The sequence below is a fragment of the Dipteris shenzhenensis genome, chromosome 1, assembly GCF_047967505.1.
Source record: "Dipteris shenzhenensis isolate YYH24624 ecotype China chromosome 1, Dip_SZ_1.0, whole genome shotgun sequence".
NCBI lineage: Eukaryota > Viridiplantae > Streptophyta > Polypodiopsida > Gleicheniales > Dipteridaceae > Dipteris > Dipteris shenzhenensis.
Window position 1 is genome coordinate 22,334,133 of NC_141596.1, and position 21,549 is coordinate 22,355,681.

A 21,549-nucleotide genomic window follows, 5' to 3' on the forward strand; every position below is an offset into this window, starting at 1 on the left:
CGCAGTACCACACATACAGAGGATGACGTGGCGCAACCAGACGACTATGCGGATTCATTCCCACTTGAGGTAGAAAACACTGAACTACGTGCCCTCTACTGTTTACTCCAAGCTTCCAAAACTAAAAGACTTGACGTCAAACTTCCGGAAGCCTACACTGGTCAACGCAATCGCCGAACAGTTGATCAATGGCTCGTAAAATTGCGCATGTATTTTGATACTGTTGACCTCACTCAAGGCAAAAAGATCGCCTTGGCAGCCTCCCTCCTCAAGGATACAGCTTTTCTATGGTGGCAAAAACACTTAAAGGACGGCAAAAGTGTGTTAACATGGGAACGTTTTGAACACGTGCTCCGTAAGCAGTTCATACCTGCCAATGCGGACTTCCAAGCACGATCAAAACTCCGACAGTTGGAGCAAACAGGCTCCCTGTCTTCCTACATCTCTCAGTTCACCACATTGGTGCTGGAGATTGATGGTTTAACTGAGGATGATCGCCTTCATGCTTTCATCTCAGGTCTAAATCCCTCGTTACGCATTGATGTCCTCAAAGCAAACATCACTAGCACAGCTGGCGCTATTGCTTATGCAGAGCGCATTACAGATTTCCAAAACACAGGCAAGCAGAGTGCTAATCGCAAACAGAACTCTACTATGGCCAAAGGTGCTCGTCCTCAAGATAACACCAGGTTTTGAAAAAACCTCGGTAATCAAGGTCAGCGACAGTCTCAAGATCCCCAGAAGTCTTAGAAATCGTATGCTGGATTCCAATAGAAGCACTTCTTCAAGGATCGCGCCTCTTCTTCTTCACAAAGTCATTATCGACATCCCCAACATAAAGGTGCGGCCACTGACAAGAAGAACAACTGTAGCACAAAAGGACTTTGTACCCTCTGTACAGGCGACCATAGATGGTTCGATTGTCCCAAGCGACCAAAGCCAAATTCCAATATGGAACCTAGGACTTTCCAAACAGAAGATGTTACCCCAGCACAAGACAAGAAAGGCAAAGCTGTTCGAATGGCAAATACCATCCACCTGAGTCTTGCCAGCAATCCCGAAGCTTCCCTGGCCACTCAAGTACTTTGTGTTCAAGGATCGATTCGTGGAACAACGGTCACTATCCTCATCGACAGTGGCTACTCTCATAACTTCCTAGCTAGTTCAATGGTCGACAAACTTCGATTGACCACCAGACCTAGTCTCATGGACTACCAGATTGAACTCGTAAATGGAAATATCTTCTTGTGCTACACCAGGATCAAAAACTTGTCTTTTCGCATCCAACATTATACGGACAAGTTGAACTTCAACATCATGCCTCTTTCTCGGTACGATGTCATACTCGGACAACAGTGGCTCTACGACTATGATCCATCAATCAGTTTTCGCAGCCATACTATCCAGTTTGTCCATCGGGGAAAACTTATTGAGCTAACTGGTTCTAGGGACTTTCCTTCAACCCCAGTTGCCTCTGCCCGACAAGTAAAGAAGTGGGTTTGTAAACGTCAAGTAAAGACTTCACTTCTGTTGGTTACGATAGTAGAGGAGACACCAACAAAGGATCCTCCTGAATACCTCAATCAATCTTTTTTCCAGCCCTAGCTGGATATTTTTCCACAGGAATTGCCAAACTAGTTACCACCTCGACGACCAGTGGATCACCCAATCGAACTTATTCCCGGCAGTAATCCACTGTCGAAACCTCCTTATCGGGTTTCTTACACTCAAAATGAAGAAATCCAAAGACAGGTGACCGAGCTACTCGACAAAGGTCACATTCGGCCCAGTCGCAGCTCTTTCGGATCTCCTGTACTACTTGTGAAAAAAAAGAATAAGTCAATGCGCCTCTGCATCGACTATCGAGCCCTCAACAAGCTCACTATCAAAAACAAGTATCCATTGCCTCGCATCGATGACCTCTTCGATCAACTTCTACATGCAACGCAATTCTCAAAGATTGATCTTCGTTCAAGTTATCATTAAATTCGCATACGAGAAGGCGATGAGTACAAGATAGCTTTTCGAACACAGTATGGACACTATGAATGTTTGCCCAAGAGACTCCGCGGGTCTTTAGAAACCCAGTATAGGTGCTTATGCTTGGGCACTGATGATGACATAAGTGTTGCTTTGCTTGCTAAGTATGTCTTCCTTTTGCTTTTCATAAAAGTTTTTGTTTACCTCTTTTTTCTTCTCTTTCATTTTCTCTTTTATTTTCTTTGTAGATTTTTGATGTTTAGAACAACAGAAATTCTAAATTTGTATGATTGGACCTATTCTAGTCTTACAAAGGTATATATGAATGTTTGGTCATGCCTTTTGGGTTAAACAATGCCCCGGCCACATTCATGACACTAATGAACGACATCTTCAGGCCTTTCTTGGATAAGTTCGTCATCGTTTACCTCGATGACATCCTCGTTTTCAGCAGATCCGTACATGAGCACAAACAACATATTCACCAAGTTTTTGAAGTTCTCCGCGCAAATTCTCTCTACATCAACATTGAGAAGAGTGAGTTCTTCAAGACCCAACTTGAATATTTGGGACATGTTATTTCAGCTCAAGGCATCTCTGTGGATCCCAAGAAGATCGAGGTAATCCGAAACTGGCCTACTCCTACGAATGTTCATGATGTCCGCTCTTTTCTCGGATTGGCAAACTTCTACCATACAAAGGTCTATTAGTTTTTCGAAATCGCAGCTCCTATGTCTGAATTATTGAAAAGCATAGCAGTTTTTCAGTGGCTTCCCGAAACAGAGTATAGTTTCCAACAACTCAAGCAAGCACTCACTACCACACCAGTTATGGCTATTGCTGACCCGAACCTTCCATTTGAGGTCATGACCGACGCTTCCGACATTGCTACAGGAGCAGTCTTGATGTAAGAAGGCAGAGTTAGTAAGAAATCCTAGATTTACTATATTTAGAAATGTGCTAAGGAACAGAAAGGAGACTGAAATAGCAGAGAACAAGGAATAATTGTATTGCTTGAGTGACTGTAGTGTAGATGTAGTGTCATCCATACAATTGGGCCTCTCTTATATAGAGAGTGAAGAGTCACACATGAAAAGGTGTGTACTCGAAAGTGTATGTGCATGAAGAGGTGTGTACTCCTTGTGAAGGGTGTGACCCTTGATGAGAGGGTACATTACAATAGGAATGTCTCTTCAATAGAATGTCTCTTGTGAAGGGTTGTGCCTCATAGGAAGTGTCCTGTCGAAAGGGCATACCCTTCCACAAGTGTCCATTCATCAAACCATCCATAAGTCTAGAAATAGAGAAAGGAATACGTCACAGATCGTGACATCCCCTCCCACTCAAAATAAGACCCCGGTGGAGATAATGAACTGATGTAGAAAATATCACTGTAAATTCTGAAAATACTGCTGTAAAATATCAGGGTACTACTGTAAGTCTTCATCAGATTGCCAAGTAGCGTCGGAGTCGTCCAGATCTCGAGCGTTCATGACTGGCTGAGTAAAGATATACTTTAGAGAGTGATGGTCTGTCTTGACCACCGAGTCGGCTCCCATGAGATAATGTTTCCAAGAGCGATAAGCATGTACAACGGCAAGAAACTCCTTATCATAAACGGGGTATCAGGTTTGGATATCAGAATGTTTATGGCTGTCAAAAGCAATAACTCTGCCTTCTTGCATCAAGATTGCTCCTGTAGCGATGTCGGAAGCGTCGGTCATGACCTCAAATGGAAGGTTTGGGTCAGCAATAGCCATAACTGGTGTGGTAGTGATTGCTTGCTTGAGTTGTTGGAAACTATACTGTGTTTTGGGAAGCCACTAAAAAACTGTTGTGCTTTTCAATAATTCGGACATAGGAGCTGCGATTTCGAAAAATTGATAGACCTTTGTATGGTAGAAGTTTGCCAATCCGAGAAAAGAGCGGACATCATGAACATTCTTAGGAGTAGGTCAGTTTCGGATTACCTCGACCTTCTTGGGATCCACAGAGATGCCTTGAGCAGAAATAACATGTCCCAAATATTCGAGTTACTCTTCTCAATGTTAATGTAGAGAGAATTTGCGCGGAGAACTTTAAAAACTTGGTGAAGATGTTGTTTGTGCTCATGTAGGGATCTGTTGAAAACGAGAATGTCATCGAGGTAAACAATGACGAACTTATCGAGGAAAGGCCTGAAGATGTCGTTCATTAGTGTCATGAATGTGGCCGGGACATTGACCAAACATTCATAGTGTGGCATGAATGTGGCCGGGCATTGATCAAAAGCCATGACCAAACATTCATAGTGTCCATACTTTTCGAAAAGCTGTCTTGTACTCATCGCCTTCTTGTATGCGAATTTGATGATAACCTGAACGAAGATCAATCTTTGAGAATTGTGTTGCATGTAGAAGTTGATCGAAGAGGTCATCGATGCGAGGCAATGGATACTTGTTTTTGATAGTGAGCTTGTTGAGGGCTCAGTAGTCAATGTAGAGGCGCATTGACTTATTCTTTTTTTCCACAAGTAGTACAGGAGATCCGAAAGGGCTGCGACTGGGCCGAATGTGACCTTTGTCGAGTAGTTCGGTTACCTGTCTTTGGATTTCTTCATTTTGAGTGTAAGAAAGCCGATAAGGAGGTTTCGACGGTGGATTACTGCCGGGAATAAGTTCGATTGGGTGATCCACTGGTCGTCGAGGTGGTAATTGCTTTGGCAATTCCTGTGGAAAAATATCCAGGTAGGGCTGGAAAAAAGGTTGGTTGAGGTATTCAGGAGGATCCTTTGTTGGTGTCTCCTCTACAGCCGTAACCAACAGAAGTGAAGTCTTTACTTGACGTTTACGAACCCACTTCTTTACTTGTAGGGCAAAGGCAACTGGGGTTGAAGGAGAGTCCCTAGAACCAGTTAGCTCAATAAGTTTTCCCTGGTGGACAAACTGGATAGTATGGCTGCGAAAACTGATTGATGGATCATAGTCGTAGAGCCTCTGTTGTCTGAGTATGACATCGTACCGAGAAAGAGGCATGATGTCGAAGTTCAACTTGTCCGTATAATGTTGGATGCGAAAAGACAAGTTTTTGATCCTGGTGTTGCATAAGAAAGTAGTTCCATTTGCGAGTTCAATCTGATAGTCCATCAGACTAGGACTGGTGGTCAACCGAAGTTTGTCGACCATTGAACTAGCTAGGAAGTTATGAGAGTAGCCACTGTCGATGAGGATAGTGACCGTTGTTCCACGAATCGATTCTTGAACACAAAGTACTTGAGTGGCCAGGGAAGGTTCGGGGTTGCTGGCAAGGCTCAGGTGGATGGTATTTGCCATTCGAACAGCTTTGCCTTTCTTGTCTTGTGCTAGGGTAGCATCTTCTGTTTGGGAAGTGCTAGGTTCCATATTGGAATTTGGCTTTGGTCGCTTGGGACAATCGAACCATCTATGGTCGCCTGTACAGATGGTACAAAGTCTTTTTGTGCTGGAGTTGTTCTTCTTGTCAGTGGCTGCACCTTTATGTTGGGGATGTCGGTGATGACTTTGTGAAGAAGAAGAGGCGCGATCCTTAGAGGAGTGATTCTGTTGGAATCCAGCATATGATTTCTGAGTCTTCTGGGGATCTTAAGACTGTCGCTGACCTTGATTACCGGAGTTTTTCCGAAACCTGGTGTTATCTTGAGGGCGAGCACCTTTGGCCATAGTAGAGTTTCGTGTGCAATTAGCACTCTGCTTCTATGTGTTTTGGAAATCTGTAATGCGCTCTGTGTAAGGAATAGTGCCAGCTGTGGTGGTGATGTTTGCTTTAAGGACATTAATGCGTATCGAGGGATTTAGACCTGAGATGAAAGCATGAAGGCGATCATCCTCAGTTAAACCATCAATCTCCAGCACCAATGTGGTGAACTGAGAGATGTAGGAAGACAGGGAGCTTGTTTGATCCAACTGTCAGAGTTTTGATCGTGCTTGGAAGTCCGCATTGGCAGGTATGAACTGCTTACGAAGCACGTGTTCAAAACGTTCCCATGTTAACACACTTTTGCCGTCCTTTAAGCGTCTTTGCCACCATAGGAAAGCTGTATCCTTAAGGAGGGAGGTTGCCAAGGCGATCTTTTTGCCTTCAGTGAGGTCACCAGTATCAAAATACATGCGCATTTTTGCGAGCCATTGGTCAACTGTTCGGCGATTGCGTTGACCAGTGTAGGCTTCTGAAAGTTTGATGTTAAGTCTTTTAGTTTTGGAAGCTTGAAGTAAACAATAGAGGGCACATAGTTCAGTGTTTTCTATCTTTGGTAGGAATGAATCCGCATAGTCGTCTGGTTGCGTCACGTGATCCTCTGTAGGTGTGGTACTGCGAGAATCTTGAAGTTGTGGACTTTCTGGACCAAGTCGGAGATGCTGTTCTGAAGCTGGGAAATTTGAAGTTGCAGTAGTGTTTTGGCTTGTACGTTGATATCAGGGGTCTTTTTTGGACTTGAGTCTTTGATCTCTGGAGAGGCTTCACGCGAGTGTTGCGACATATCGGAGGTCCCCGTGAGAAAAGCACGAACTTGCGCTCTAGTTTGTACCATTCCTGGAAGAGGATTCGGGCTGCTCCCTGAGGTTGCTCATGTTGGAGGGGGCAGGCGAGGCAGGATGGAACCACCCGTGGAAGTCTGGTAAAGGAGGTCCTGTCTGAGGTAACACTGGTGATGCCGAAAGTGGTGTTACTGCTCGTGAGAGTACATGAGTAGGTTGCAGAGTCCACGGATCTGAGAAGGGATAAGGAGCTGCTGTCGAAAGTGGAGGATATCCAGGAGAAGGAGTGCCTTCAGAGTGTAAATACTTTCTTGGGGAAGGTACAACCTGTATAGGAGGATATTTGGGAGCTGAAGGAGGTGGAGAGTACCCTGGAGATGCCGAAGGTGAGGGGTAAAATTCTCTCCAAAGATGGACAGCAAACTCTTGAGGAATATCTGGTTCTGGGTATCTTCGTGTCTCATGGAACACAACCTGGACTGTGCTGAGGAAGTAATGTAACTGAGGTGCCTCACGCAGAAGATATAGGATGTGGTCCAAATCACTAGGAGGGCACGTGACACAGAAAACCCACGATGCAAAAGCTCTGAAATGGGCTGGTTGTGCAATCTGAAGACGATATTGTGTAGTAGATGATGCCTGAGGTGTCCTTGAAATGCCGGGTGAATTACCAAGGGTTTCCATGGTTTAAGGAAGGGTCTTTCATTTGCTGTAATTTGATAATGACAATTGAATCCTTAGAAGTAGAATGGAAAGACTCCACCTGACATTGATTTAATCTGCCAAATTGTTGCATAGAAGAGGCCTGCAGATTTCTGTCCGGAGGTCCATGTTGCAATGGGTGGCGAGGAGCAGATCTGGGCCTGGCATTTAACAGGCTGTCTTCATCGCGATAGGAAGCTGAAACTGCTGCTGATCTGCCAGGAAAAAGGTGGCGAAACAAGGGGAGCAGGCTATCAATGGCGCAATAGGCTGCAGGTACCCAATTCTGGATGACAATAGGGGCTGGCGCACCAGGCTGCTGATGTGAAGAAAGACTGGCGAAACAGAAAGGGGGAGGCAAGGCTGTCAATGCCGAAAAACTGGTTGCAGGCTGATTTGCGGCAGAATGGCTGGCTGGCGCTGTGCTCACGCTGCAGGCTGGCAGGAAACAGGGCCGTAAACTAGCAAGAGTAGGGGCTGCAGATGGCGAGGGCAGGAGCTGGCAGCGAAATGGCGAGGGCAGGGGCTGGCAGCGAAATGGCGAAAGCAGGGGCTGGCAGCGAAATGGCGAAAGCAGGGGTTGCGCAGCGAGACCAACCTGTTTGACGAAAATCTGTAGGGCGTTGAAAAGGTACGTCCCTTTTTTTTTGTTTGTGCTGCCTACGTTGGGTGGTTGCCCAAAAAAAATTTAAAGGGTGGGTTTATTTGACCCTTGGGTAATCTAGGGTAGAGCTAAGGTTGGGGGCTCGGTTTCCCTTTTTAACCCCTTTAGGTACCCTTTTATAAGTGCTTGGTGCCAAAAGGTGTGCCTATTCGAAGGGGTGTGACCCTTGGAATAGGTGCACCTTTTCATGAAGGGGTGTGTCCCTGTTTTTAAAAGGGGTGTCCCCACATGAAGAGGTGTGTCCTTTTTTCCACGATGGGGTGTGTCCTTTGGGTGAGGAGTCAAAACTCTTCATCAAAAGGTGTGTCCGATGGTGGAAAAGGTGCGTCCCTTGGTTTTAGGACAGCCCAAGCACATGAAAAGACATGATTTTTGTCGTGTCCATTCACATACTTGTGATGTGTGGGAGATGGAGAGGCCATTGATGACTTCAGGCAGGGTTGGCGCTAAAAATTTTTACGCTCATCCTCTCCATCTCTTCCATGCACAATGTGCACGGATGTCCTTCTAGCGGAAAAAGATGTATCAGATCGGCGCTAGAAGGTGGGGGGCATTTCCTACAGGCAGTAGCGAAATTTGCTCTGATACCACTGTAAGAATCCTAGATTTACTATATTTAGAAATGTGCTAAGGAACAGAAAGGAGACTGAAATAGCAGAGAACAAGGAATAATTGTATTGCTTGAGTGTCTGTAGTGTAGATGTAGTGTCATCCATACAATTGGGCCTCTCTTATATAGAGAGTGAAGAGTCACACATGAAAAGGTGTGTACTCGAAAGTGTATGTGCATGAAGAGGTGTGTACCCCTTGTGAAGGGTGTGACCCTTGATGAGAGGGTACATTACAATAGGAATGTCTCTTCAATAGAATGTCTCTTGTGAAGGGTTGTGCCTCATAGGAAGTGTCCCGTCGAAAGGGCATACTCTTCCACAAGTGTCCATTCATCAAACCATCCATAAGTCTAGAAATAGAGAAAGGAATACGTCACAGATCGTGACAAGAATGTTCATCAAGTTTGGAACTCCAAGGAATCCGTTTTTGCATTTTAGGTTTTGAGTTTGTGCCATTGTGGGATGAGGGGGTGAAATTGCCGAACCAATGTTGAAATGACATCGTTGTTGCTCTATCCTATTGGTCCCTCCTCTCCTCTCAATTGGTCATAAGGTGGACTCAAGCCAGCTAGCCATGTTACTTCTAGGTATCTTTCCTAGGGATTTCAAAGGATTAGTGATGATCGTGACTACGGGAGAGTAGACTAACCCTATTACGTTGGAAGAGCTTGGGCCCCTTGTTGCTACAAAAAGAAACCTAAGAGAGGTTGCACCACACCAATAGTGACAAAGCCTTTTTGGTAACAGGAAAGGACAATGGCAATCCTGAGATTGAAACAACACACTGTGTTGTGCTTTTAGAGGATGAGCTTGGGCATGTTTTTGGATTCATTTAGATTTATGCTCCCATTGTATTATCGGACATGCAACTTCAACTTGTGAAGTTTTCAATCCATGCTGATAAGTGCATTGATGGTTCAAGAGAAGTCAGGTAGCTCAAGATTGTGGGACGAAAGGCTTGGCCATGTCAACTACCGTACTCTGTTAGAGGTGCAAAATGCTAGAATGGTGGATGGACTTTTACCAATAGAAAGCATTGAAGGCATTTGCAAGGCTAGCATGGAAAGCAATCAACATCGAGAAGGAGGCCACATTCAAGGTTGAAGTCTTGCTTGAGATAGTGCACCTTGACATTTGTGGGAAGATGCCAACTTTGGCATTCATAGGTTCATTATATGTTCTTACCTTTATTGATGATTTTAGCCGCATAATTAGGGTAGATTTGATTTCCTAGCTAAATGGAATTTGAATAAATTTCATGATTTTGGGGAAGGTTTTGTGGATTCTCAATAAACTAAGATGTCTTAGGAGTAATCATCTTTGCAGCCCTAAACCTCTTAGTCCTATTCATTCCTCCTAAGTAATCTATGTTATCTACAATATTTATAGTATTAGAATGCTTTATGTAGGTCAGACTTGTCATACTGCTTTGGTTTGTTTTCAACAGCATGTTACAGAAGCTAGGAAAGCTCATAGAAAAGATTCTTTGATTGCAGATTGGAAACCTTCATATGCGGCAATGGCAAAATCTGGCTTTGAATCCTTTTGTTGTTTTCCTATTGAGCATATAGAGGGAGAATTTACTCAGCTAAGGCCTCGATAACTTTTGTGTGTGAGAACTTTGCATGCCTTCTTTCCTGGACTTATAATTAAGAAGGGAAATCGGCTCATCACAAGACTAAAGAGTCTAGTCAAAAGAATCCTGGGTGTTAGATATTACTATCACACCTGTGAGCCTCTATATGAGGATGGCGGTAGATCAAGGGTAGGAGGGCATTCCCTCCTCTTCTTTCATCCCACAGATACTGCGCAGACCGGGCAGCTGAGAATGGGCAGCCAGAGGGAGGCTCCGGCGGCAATGCGTGCCACAGTGGCATGAAACCTGTGAGAGAGCGCTAATGTCGGTCAGTCTGTGTGGTCCTTTGTGGTCTCGTAGCTGTGGCTCTCTGTTGGACAAGTGCCAGAGAGGCCTTGTTTTTAACTGAGACTTTTGCAGGTGTTAGCCTGACAGGAAGAGAGAGAGGGAGAGAGATAAGCACCATTCACAGAATTAAGAATGCATATACTCTACATGATATGTAGAGTCCTTTTTCCGGCTGGGTAGAGGACAACTTGGTTTTTTCTGATGGTTGAATGTAAAATGTTCCCTTTCAGATTGGTTACCTATACCTTACTAGTCCCAGTCGGCTGGAAGAGCTCATGATCAAGCTTGGACTAAATTGGACCAGAAGCGCGGGCATTCAGAAAGTTGCATCACAAATAGACATGATGTCCCGAGATGCACCAGATTGTGGAGTGCCTGGTAATTAAGGGTTCTTGCTTCATTTGTTTTTTCTCGTACCTTGAATGGGCATTCAGTTTTCAATTAATTGCAAGGAGGGAAGATGAAAAAGCAATGTCACATTGGTGAGCTCTCTATAGAATGGTTTCTGCAGGTGGGAAATAATGCTAGTTATTGAGAGAATCTGTGCAAAGTATGAGAAGACATTTCTTTCCAGGAGAAGCATATAAATGTGGTGGGGCTGCTTGCTGGAGTGAGCACTGAATATAATAGCCTGCTCTCAAATATGTTTACTGCACTTTAATTACAAAGAGATGCCAATTGGCATTGCAGGATTTATGTAGTTGTTCTCTTGAGAACTGGACCACAGCATTCCATCTTCTGATATGAGGGGTAAATATTGGGTTCATGTTGAAATGTACCAAATTTAGATTACACATACACAGATTAAAATATGCCAACCTTGATATAGAATGTTTGTCTTTTGATTGTCCCAGCTGGAAATATTATGGGTTGTGGGAGACTTGACTGGAAATAGTTGATTGTTTCAGTAAAATGCCTGTGAACTTCTGCATAGCCTGTGGGTTGTTTGCAAAAGTTATCTGCAAACAGGTACAACCACATCAATGATTGGCGAAAAACATTGTACAGATGGCTAGAAAATGATCACAGAGTAGCGTGGTGCCAGCTTTCATGATCACAGACATGTTTTTTATCTTTTGACCCTGGTACAAAATTAATACAAAGACCTTTTTGTGTGTGCGCGAGCGAGCGAGCGAGCGAGTGTGTGTGTGTGTGTGTGTGAGAGAGAGAGAGAGAGCATGAGCATGTCCATGCGCTTAGGTGCATATGCATGTGGGAGCAGGTGCAAGTACATGCGGGCACATCTATGTACATGAACAGGAGATTCTGTTGGAGATTTGAGAGAGAGAGAGAGATCTCTATAAACGCCTGTAGAAGAGCTCACGGGTCTAAGTACAATACCATAAGTGACGTACTATATCTGGTTAACTAGAGAATCAGGAGTCTTGAGTTATTGTACGGCACAACTATATTCTAGTACTATCATTATATGGCCTTTATAACATCAGTTCAAGACTGAGAGTCTTTGGGTTTTTGTGTAAGTCCATTTGCCTGCTTTGGGTGCTTCCTTTACTTTCGTGAGCTCACTAATTCTTTGTTTGATATGGATCGGAGTGAGCTCCTCAAATATCCAAATCTTTTTACCATTCAGCTTATGTGTCTGAGGATCTTAAATCTTCTTGAAGTGACTTATGCTTGTGTGCCATTTTGACTAATATTGCATATGTCATTCTTGTCCCATTCGACTTGTGGTACTTTCTTGTTAGGCATATAATTATATAGTCTTTGTCTTTATCCTCATCATCATGAAGGCATCTTTGAATGAGAGTTGGGACTCAAAAGACAGCCTGGTTGTAATGAAGGGGAAAAAGAGGCCAAGTTAGAGGCCCTTTAGGTGGAATATGTGGAGGGACTATATAAGTCTCCATCCACTCCCTACTATGTACTTTTTGATGTGACATCTAATCCTATCTACTCTCCCTTCCTCCTCCTTGCCTATGCTCACTCATTCTCTCTCTCTCTCTCTCTCTCTCTCTTCCCTACTCCCTCTCAATCTCTTCCTCTCTTTCCTACCTGATTCTCTCTCTCCTATCCTTCCTCTCCCTCTTCCCCTCTCTCTCTCCCCCTTCTGCTCCTCTATCCCCCTTTTTCCAAATCTGTCCCTACCCCCTTCTCTATATTGGTATCAGAGCACCTTCCTAGGGCCCTTTTTGGAACTAGCTTCAACATCAAGCTGTCAACGCCAAATCTTGCCCAGCCAACGTAAATTTGTCAACACTCCTATCAACGCCAAATCCTACCGTACGATGCACGTGAGTGATGGTAGAACGTGAGCAATTGTTGGTTGCAACAAATCCCAACTCCAAGCACGTGAGAAGTTTTTGGTTGCAAGCACGTATGGGCCATTGTCAAATCTGTTAACCTTTCAATTGGTAAATCCTGAGGGTTGTGGCACCAAATTCCAAGGGTTCAAGGCATCAAATTCCAAGGGTTGAAGGCATCACTCAGACCCATGCGACGTGTAGACCTTGTGTGCTAGAGCCGTGTGCATCTCAATGTGCGCCATCAATGAGACCAAGAGCTCATTCGTCAAATCGTTGAGACGTCGTTCTATTCCACGTCATCGCTCGATTGTGCTCGTGCGTCGCCCTACTTGACGCCGTCGTCGCTTCTCTTTTTTCTTTCCATGCAAACCTTAGTTTATAAGGTTTGCTACCTAGGTTAGACTAATAAGGGTTGGGTTAGGTTTGGCTAGGTCTAGCTAGTTTAGTGGGTTGAGTTACTTTGTTTAGGTTTAGTTAGTTTGGTTGGGTTTAGGTTTAATTAGTTGGCTAGGTTATTGCTAACTAGGGTTAAATGGTCTAGTTAGGTTACCTTAGGTCAATGTCCTAACTATCTTACGAGTCATAGGTTAGGAGTCCTAATTGTCTTAGGTGACTTAGGGATCCCCTTCCTCAAAAGAAGAAGAAGAAGAAGAAGAAGAAGAAGAGGGTAAATAGTTCACTTTCAACCTCTTTTTAGGGGCCTTTCAGACCCTGTTTGGAGCCATTTTGGCTCCGTTTGGAAGCTTCTTCGACGACCTTTCCTCTGAGCTTCTCCATTGACATTTTCGTGTTTTCCACACACTATCTTAGGGCTCGTTATAGTAGGGTTTTGTTATCCATTTGTCCTTGCCTACATTCGAGCTCCTCTCTTTAGGGCCAGTCACAATGGCATCGAAGCGTGTCCCTCGTGATATATCGCATGACACTGACGAGGTTGCTCAGTATGAGCAAGCTTGCCACAGTGGTTGCATCCATTGGTGGTGCAGAGGTTCTTCCACTCAACCTCTCTTGCATCTCGAGAAGTGCAGGCAGGGCTCTTTCCTCTATGCTCCAAGGTGCTTTTCGTCAGATAGGACAGGAGTTTAGCCAACAGCTTACCACAGCCATGGCTATGCAGGATACGGCTCTTGTCTAGATGGGGCAGCAGATCACATCTGCCATTGTTATGCAGGATAAGGGTAAGCAGCCCGCACCCCAGCACAGGGACCATTCAGTCAGTTAAGATGTTTTGTTTGCTCCATGCAGGGGTTTTATGGCAGATCCCTGTCGTGCCTACAAGCATTAGTCTTTTGGACCATTGCATGTATCCCAGCCTGGGGATTATCTGGACATAGATGATGCATTTTCTGTGCCACAGAGCACCTTCTTGCAGGATGTCAGGCCATCTTTTGGCTCTCAGCTTTTTGCATCTATGCAGGCTGAGCCGTCTCTTTTGGGCTGACCCGTTGGTGTGCATCCGGCTAGTGCTCCTTTCACCACACCGAGTATGCTTGGAGTTGGCTTCGGTTTATATGGCAGCCCACACCCTTGGGAGAGAGGTCAGTGCTCTTCTTAGTCCTTTGGTATGCCTTTATTTCGGAGAGATGTATTTGGCAAAGCAGCCAGGGGTTCATGCACTTATCGCTATGTCAGCGAGCACATATAGGCAGACGCAGCCACTATATCAGATGGCAGCGGCTTCTACGTAGCGGGGGGTTGGTGGTGGGTAGCAAGCCACTTTTGATGACATGTTGGCAGATTCTTTGCGTTCATACAGAGCCTTGCGTGAGGTCATCAAACTTGAGATGCCCTTCTCTGATTATTTGAATCTCAAGCGTGATGATGGCCGCACTTTTGGAGGTTACACACAAGAATTATGCATCCAAGGATATCAAGGACAAACTCACAGTGCATAAGTTTAAAGGGGACACTCACACTCCCAAAGAGTTGGAGGAGTGGCTCACGAAGCTGAAAGACTATTTTTGCTTCTACCACAAGTTTGAGAGGAGCGCATCATTTTTACAGGTATGCATTTGTAGGGACACATGGTGGCGATACATGAGGGATTCGCCTCAGAGACCAACCACTTGGAGGGGTTTCAAAGAATTAATGGTCACTACATTTGTATCTCCACTTGTATTGGATCAATACTTGGTTGAAATTTATGCCTTATCACAGACCGGTACAGTCCAAGAGTACTTGCAGCGCTTTTGGAGGCTTCCCTTGTTTCTGTAGGACGTCTCTGAAAAGGGATAGCTATTGCATTTCATCCATGGGTTAAATTCTTCTTTCGCTGCAGATGTGAAGGCACACAACCCTTAAACAATTGAGAGGGTAGCTCAGCTTGCAGAAGTATTTGAGCCCAAATATGCTGGCAAGCACATAAATGCCATGGGCAGCTCGCATTCTACGGGGTATGACGCAGAGTCGAAGCCTAAGTTTGCTAAGTGGACTGACAAGAAATTTGCAGTAGCACCATTTCCTTGCTTTCCTATTGTCTCGGGTAGTAAGATACCGTATGCCAGGCCTCACAGGTATCCTGATGCCAAGCATGGAGGCAAGCCTACAGTTGGAAATGAGCAGGCTGAGGTAAAAAAACATACACGGGCAATAATGGACAGTAGAAAGAAGGCCAACTTATGTTTTAAATGTGGTGAGTCCATGCGAGAAATGGACTCCTGAGCACAGGAATGTGTGCAAGATGCGCAACAGTGGTACTGCCAAGCTCAGCATGATCATTGACCTCTTAGATGACGAGGAATTGTTTGATGCCCTAGGTTCTTTGGATACGTCTCAGGATGAGATGGCAAATACAGATGATGCAGATGAGGCTCCTGATACTGGAGCCACATTGAAATACCTTCATACGTATTCATGATGAAATTAAGAGATGAATTGTAATCATGCAAGCACAAGTTAAAGGCCAACCCAAACTTGGCAAAGGGTGAAAAGCCCTCTCCATGATAAACTAGTCGGGCAGTACTATTTACATGAAGTATTGCATCTTCCATTACAAAAAAATTGGATTCAAAAAGGGCCCTATAAGAGAGCCCTTGGGCTGGTGACATGAAAGGATGAGGTGAATAAAACTGAGTAAAATATTGGCTAGTGGATGGCAATAGAACATTGAAAATTGTCTATTTTTCCTATTTCTTTATTCAATGGACCAAAGATTGATGTAGATTTCCACTTGCTACCTCAACTTTCCCATCACTTTTTTGAACTGTAAACAAATTGAAAAACCTAGTTTCTTAACCAAACTTGCACCATTTGTACTCAAATTAAATCCTTCCATCCAACTACGACACACCTCTCATTCTCTCTCATTTCTCTTCCCTCCCTCATTTCTGAGCTCCAACCCTATTTTCAAATCTCTGGCTTTCTTTTGCTTACTTCTTGCTCTATCTTGGGAGCTTCTCTTTCAAATCTTGTCACTTCTTCTCTCATCTAGGATTCTCTTGCGATCTTAAACCATTTTCATGCAAAAACTTGAGGAACTCAATGTTATGGATGAATCATGAATAATGTAAGGTGTTTTGAGCTTAAAAGGAGCTACTGGACGAGATTCTTTGAGAAAGGATGAAAGAAGATTGATTTTCAGGTACTACAATTGCTTATATATGAAAATCAATCTTTTTTTTTGCCCATCTCTCAACATTGGTCTTTAAGGGGGCATGATTTCAAAGATCTAGTGAAGTTTTGGAATCTACCCAAGAAGATTTCATGAATGTTGAGGTAAGATATCCTTTGAAACAAAGCAAGATAGTGGAAATGACAAGATTTTAAATCTTGAAGAGCATGTGAACTTATGGGAACTATCCAAGTAGCTTTTGTGGAGGTTGAGGTATGAGGAGCATGATTTCAAAGAGCTTGTGAAGTTTTGGATGTTTGTAGATTTGTTGATTATAGTGTTCTTTGAGAATTATCTATGACAAAGTCACCACTATGGCCTTGCTTTCCACACACAATCACTAAGTCCCCTTTTTTGAAAAAATGTAAAAGAGGCTCGAACTAATATTACAATAAACTTTTCCAATAACTCGTAAGGGGAACCGACAGGTGTAAAAAGGAAAGAGAGAAAATGCAAGTGAAGGTGAATGGACCATTAAATATGAGTGAAGACCGTGACCAAAACATCTCATTTAAATAGTATCACATGCTTTTAATAAAGGTGGTGTCATGCAAGCTAAATGACAAAATAATTCACCACCCCTTATGTATAAGGCCAAACACTTAATTTACGTGAAGTGACGATGTCATTTACAGTCTCCACAAAAAGACAAACCTGAACGTAATACTCATTCCAATAGCCTAAACTACCACTATCCATAAGCTAGATATATATTCTCTAATCAACACCATCTTTGAGAGCCTTACAATAAAAAATGGGAGATCTCTCTTTAAAAAAGCTCTACAAAGAAAAAAAAGCAGAAGAGTTGATAACCACCAAAAAACTAAGGCTAAACTAATTATGTTGAGCCACTTTAGCTAGAGATTGCCTTCAAAGATTGGGTTGGTTACATCACTTTCCTTGCCTTCAAAGATTGGGTTGGCATCAATAAGATCTTAAACATGTTCATGAAAGATTCCTCTTACATATGTAAACAAACTTAGCAAAAACTCGCCTGTATCTTACATCACTTTCCTTGCCCTCAAAGGCCAGGTTGGCATCAATAAGAAAGACTAAACAACACATGATATTCTTATGATAGTGCAGCTTCAATCTCATGATAGTCACTCATGAGGTTGAAAACAATAAACTCCATCATGTATAATAGGTACTAGCTACTCTAACTTCCCTACGAACATCATCAATGCCGAGCTACTGGTGTACATCGTAGTATAAACATATGCTCTCACATACAAATCCGTACATACTTGGCATCCATTTATACAAAGGTCTTTGTGTTGAGTTTCAATAAATACTCGGGAGGTGAAGGGCAAACTTAGTTGTGACAAAGGCTAGCACTAAAGGAGAAAGGTCTTAAGCATCTTCTTGAGAGACTCTACACACCATGATGAGGGAGATTATAATCGCAAGCAAATATTTCATTTGACATGCTTTTAAATACAAAATATACATTCTTCCAAACAAAGAAAGTGTGTGGGCAGTTTTTGAGATTGGCGTTGGTGAAAAAAGAAAAACAAGCTGAATACATTCAAAAGGCTTGCCTTGAAAGCCGAGAGAGAGAAGAATAAGAAGAAGAAGAAGAAGAGAGAGAGAGAAGGGGGAGAAAAAAATAGCGCCCTTGGAAGAAGAAGAAGAAGAAGAAGAGGAAGAGAGAGAAGGGGGAGAAAAAAGTAGTTGCCCTATAAGAAGAAGAAGAAGAAAAAGAAGAGAGAGAGAGAAAGGGGAAAAAAAATGGGGACAAAAATAGAAAGCACCAATTGGATGAGGACAAAACTGCAACGCCAAAAAGAGCATTTTTTATCATCTCCACCAAAACAACCGACCTTTCCTACGTGCAAGCCAAAAACTAATGAAGGGTTCACTTGAATATACAACACACCTCGCCAGTGCTGATTAAAAAGTAGATGACACTGCCATGCTAACCTACCCCTGCTCTTTGACTCAGTAATAGGAGCTCCCTGCGTGAGCTAGCAGGACTATCCGAGTAACTTGTTTCCAAGACCCCATGTGACATGAGCCTGCTGGAGTGAGCATCCGCATTTCCAAAATCCAAGCGAACATTCCCAAAATCCGCATCTCCAGCCTAGCATGGGCTGCTAGACTTGAACTCGTGGAAGGCTGCATTGAATGAATGAAAGAAACTAGATAGACCCGTTTCTACGCTGTGCAGCAGGTGCAGCGATGGAGGTTGAAGATAATGCATCTACAGACGGGGACGAGTTTTCTCAAAAGTTAGGGATGCTCTCGTGTGTACGCGCTTTCTCAAAAGTTAGGGACGCTGAGAGAGCAGCCCTCCCTAGCACCAGCGTTGGGGCGGGGAGGTGCTCTAAGCTAATTGGAATCGGGTGTATTGAAAGCATGAAGCTGCATATGACAACGTTTCGGGACCATGTCTCTTGGTTATCATCTGGAAACGAGTACAGAGATGAAAGGATCACAACAGGATGAAAAAATTCTCCGAGTATCTCCCCGCGGCTTAGTCGAGACTCGAAATCTGCAAATGATAACGTCTGCCAAACGTACATGAGACCGTACCTGAGGCTAGAGTGAGAATCATAGCAAATATAGAGCTTAGCAGAGAGCGAGAGAAGTTTCATACAAGAAAGGGGACGAATTCTCAAGTAGCTTTTGGATAACACGAGGACATTCAGCTAGAGACAACCGTGGCTTAAAGGTGTCTACCCCAGCACAAAGATACATGACAATCCAGGGTTTTCTCAGGACATCTATCGGATCAATTTTGGAGTTAGACTAGGCCCCCCGCATCTCGCTGATAGAGGTCCTCGTCAGTTATTATCCAAGAGAAACTCTGTGGCGAGTGGCCCGTGGGACGAGACGTTACTTTTGGTTGCATTCAGTCCTCATGTTAATCCCCGTCTCAGAGATGTTAATCCCCGTCTCAGAGAGAATGTTGCTGTATAAGTTAAAATGTGAGTAATTGCCCGGAGAAAATAAGATTGAAGAGCACGACTCGACCAGATTACTGTGAGAATGAGAGCTCTTCCACCTACTTAAGAACCAATCAACCAAAGTATAGTACATCAGGAGCAGAGAGTACAGATAAGAGTCTCCAATCCAGCAAGGAGATGCTACAGGACCGTATCGAACGCCTGGATGACGAATGCCCAATCTTGATTCATGGTTGATGGACTCAAGCAAGACTGACTAAAACCAAAAGCCTATGAAGAAATGCAATGCGACCATTTTATGTATTCACAAGAATGTAGCACTGACTGGAGCATGTATGCGGCTCATTTGGATGAAAAAGCCTGCAACAACAAAAGAAAACGAGTATAAGAATCAATAGGGTCCTGAAAGCTTTCATTCTACACAGCAAGTGCACAAAGTTTATTCCGTGTGACAGCGCAATCACTCACCGAGAAGACGGTAGCATGTCCGGGATCTGAGAGGTGAGCGAGAAGGTTGTCGATGGGACCAGTGCCAGTGTAAATAGCTTGGAACCAAGCTCCCATGACCGCCAACATGGCCAGTCTCCCGTTCTTGATCTCTTTGGTTCTTAACTCTTTGATCTTCTCAGGAGAACCCGAGCCCCAGCCAAGAGGATCAAACCAGAGGCCTCCAGGATAGCCCACGTCTGTTCCTGTTAGCTTGTTGTTAGGAAAAACTGGGTCGGTGTTCACAGACCCAGGAGTAATAATGTCGGCCCATCTTCTTCCTTCAGCCCATCCAAGGAAGATCATTTCGACGACGAACAGAGTAGTGGGATCGGCAAAGTATTCAGCCTCGCCAGCAGTGAACCAGGATGGGGTGTTGAGAATTCCAGCTTTGGTAAGAGCTTCGGGGATGAAGATGCCGGCCGCTCCAAGCATCGCCCATCGGCAATGGACGATCTCAGCTTGAACGAACCATTTGAGCAATTCGGGTTCGGAGCCTGAACAAGGTAAAGTTCCAAGCATTCCAAAGTTCTCAATCACCCCGAACAAGCAAGTATTAAACATTCCGAAGAGCTGAGTCCAATAAGATTCGAAAGAGGAAGATAACAACGGGGCAGAAAGAAATTAGTTGAGAGGCGAACCGAGTCCAAGGGGGTCGAAACCGAAGTCACCAGGAAGGCTGAAAAGCACATTCAAGGCAAGTGTCAACGGAAAAAGCAGAGAGGAGCTATGGATATAAATTACGTAGCAACGGATACAACGAGCTAGCCAAAAGCGCACACACCATTTGGAAAGAGCGAGCAGGAAGGAATTCGTCACGGAAGGATAGAAAGTACATGGCGTTTCTTCCCTCACATATAATATCCAATTGCAGAAGTAACAACGCTCTAAGTGGGTAGAAAGATCAAAGGAAGCCCCAACATTCACCAGCCAAATGGTTACAGAGATAAACGCTTAAAGAAATCATCCTCAAAACGATACACAATATGCGGGATCAGCCGCAGCCGCAGCCGCCCGACGAGACGAGCTCGCACGATAAATGAAAACTACAGAGGCGCGCGTTGTCAAGAAGCAGCGGCCTAGTTTTAATCCTGACGGTTGGAGAATGGATACCTTCCGTCGAGCCAAGCGGGAGGGGTGCTACCAGGGAACCAGAGGGGTCTATCGGTAGCGGCGGCGGAGGAGACGGGGAGGAGCGATCGTTTGGAGGAAGGAAAGGTGGCGGAGAAGGAGGAGGAACGGAGGGATCGGCCGGAAAGGAAAGGGGAGGAAGATTTAGAAGCTGCGGAGATGGAGGAAGTGAGGTTGGAGGAGGCACACAATGCAGCAGACGCCATAGCTGGCTATGGCGATGGAGCTCACAACAAGCAACCTGCAACGATGACAAACAAAGCAAAAGCTTACATTAGAAACTCGTTTGCAAAATTTCAAAAACTAATTGATTTGCCTTTTTTATTTGTTTCTAGTCTTTTTGGATAACTAGCGATATTCGGATATCGCCTCCTCCTCCCCCATTGGCCCTCCCTCCCTCATCCCCTTCCTCCTCCTCCTCCTCCCTCCCCATTCTTTCACAAGCAATTGGTCATCCGAAAGGTCTCTCTTCATAGTATAAGTCTTTGGAGGTCCCTCTTGCCTCCTCCTAATGTGGTCATTAGAACCGAGGCATCGCAACCTCCATAGACTACTGATACTCTTGAGCACGTAGGAGATCCATGAGCTCCTTGATGACCATTTGGTTGTTAGAAGGACTAGTAGCATGACCCGTCTACGACGGGTGAGAGACCTACATTCCTAGGATCGTAAGGCATGGATCCTAGGTTAGCTACCATAATCTACCAGTAATCTAACAAACTCTTGTGAGAAACATGCTTGCAGTGACGCACTCGATGAATCTCTTACCCTGATT

The 21,549-nt window shown here is 44.2% G+C and overlaps 2 protein-coding genes across 2 annotated transcripts in view; one reads left to right on the forward strand and one right to left on the reverse strand.

Moving 5' to 3' along the window:
- LOC147905542 (uncharacterized) overlaps positions 1-11,327 on the forward strand; it is a 34,142-nt gene extending 22,815 nt beyond the window's left edge. The window contains exons 7-8 of the mRNA XM_087380492.1: positions 10,605-10,752; positions 10,886-11,327. Of these exons, the coding sequence (XP_087236618.1) occupies positions 10,605-10,752; positions 10,886-10,896 (159 nt within the window). The 3' untranslated portion in view covers positions 10,897-11,327. The remainder of the gene's footprint in view (positions 1-10,604; positions 10,753-10,885) is intronic.
- Positions 11,328-19,156: 7,829 nt separating this feature from the next.
- LOC147905543 (chlorophyll a-b binding protein 7, chloroplastic-like) lies at positions 19,157-21,053 on the reverse strand. The gene is made up of 4 exons (XM_087380503.1): positions 20,757-21,053; positions 20,285-20,322; positions 19,626-20,140; positions 19,157-19,517 (listed from the first exon to the last, which is right to left on the reverse strand). Exons 1-4 carry the CDS (start codon positions 20,978-20,980, stop codon positions 19,500-19,502), a joined length of 795 nt encoding a protein of 264 aa, XP_087236629.1. The 5' UTR covers positions 20,981-21,053; the 3' UTR covers positions 19,157-19,499.
- Positions 21,054-21,549: the final 496 nt, after the last annotated feature.

Coding starts and splice junctions, on each gene's coding strand:
- LOC147905543 (XM_087380503.1), bottom strand. CDS start 20,980: ATGGCGTCTGCTGCATTGTGTGCCTCCTCCAACCTCACTTCCTCCATC. Junction 20,323..20,756: donor CCCGCTTGGCTCGACGGAAG/GTATCCATTCTC, acceptor TGTGCTTTTCAG/CCTTCCTGGTGACTTCGGTT. Junction 20,141..20,284: donor TTTCGACCCCCTTGGACTCG/GTTCGCCTCTCA, acceptor TACCTTGTTCAG/GCTCCGAACCCGAATTGCTC.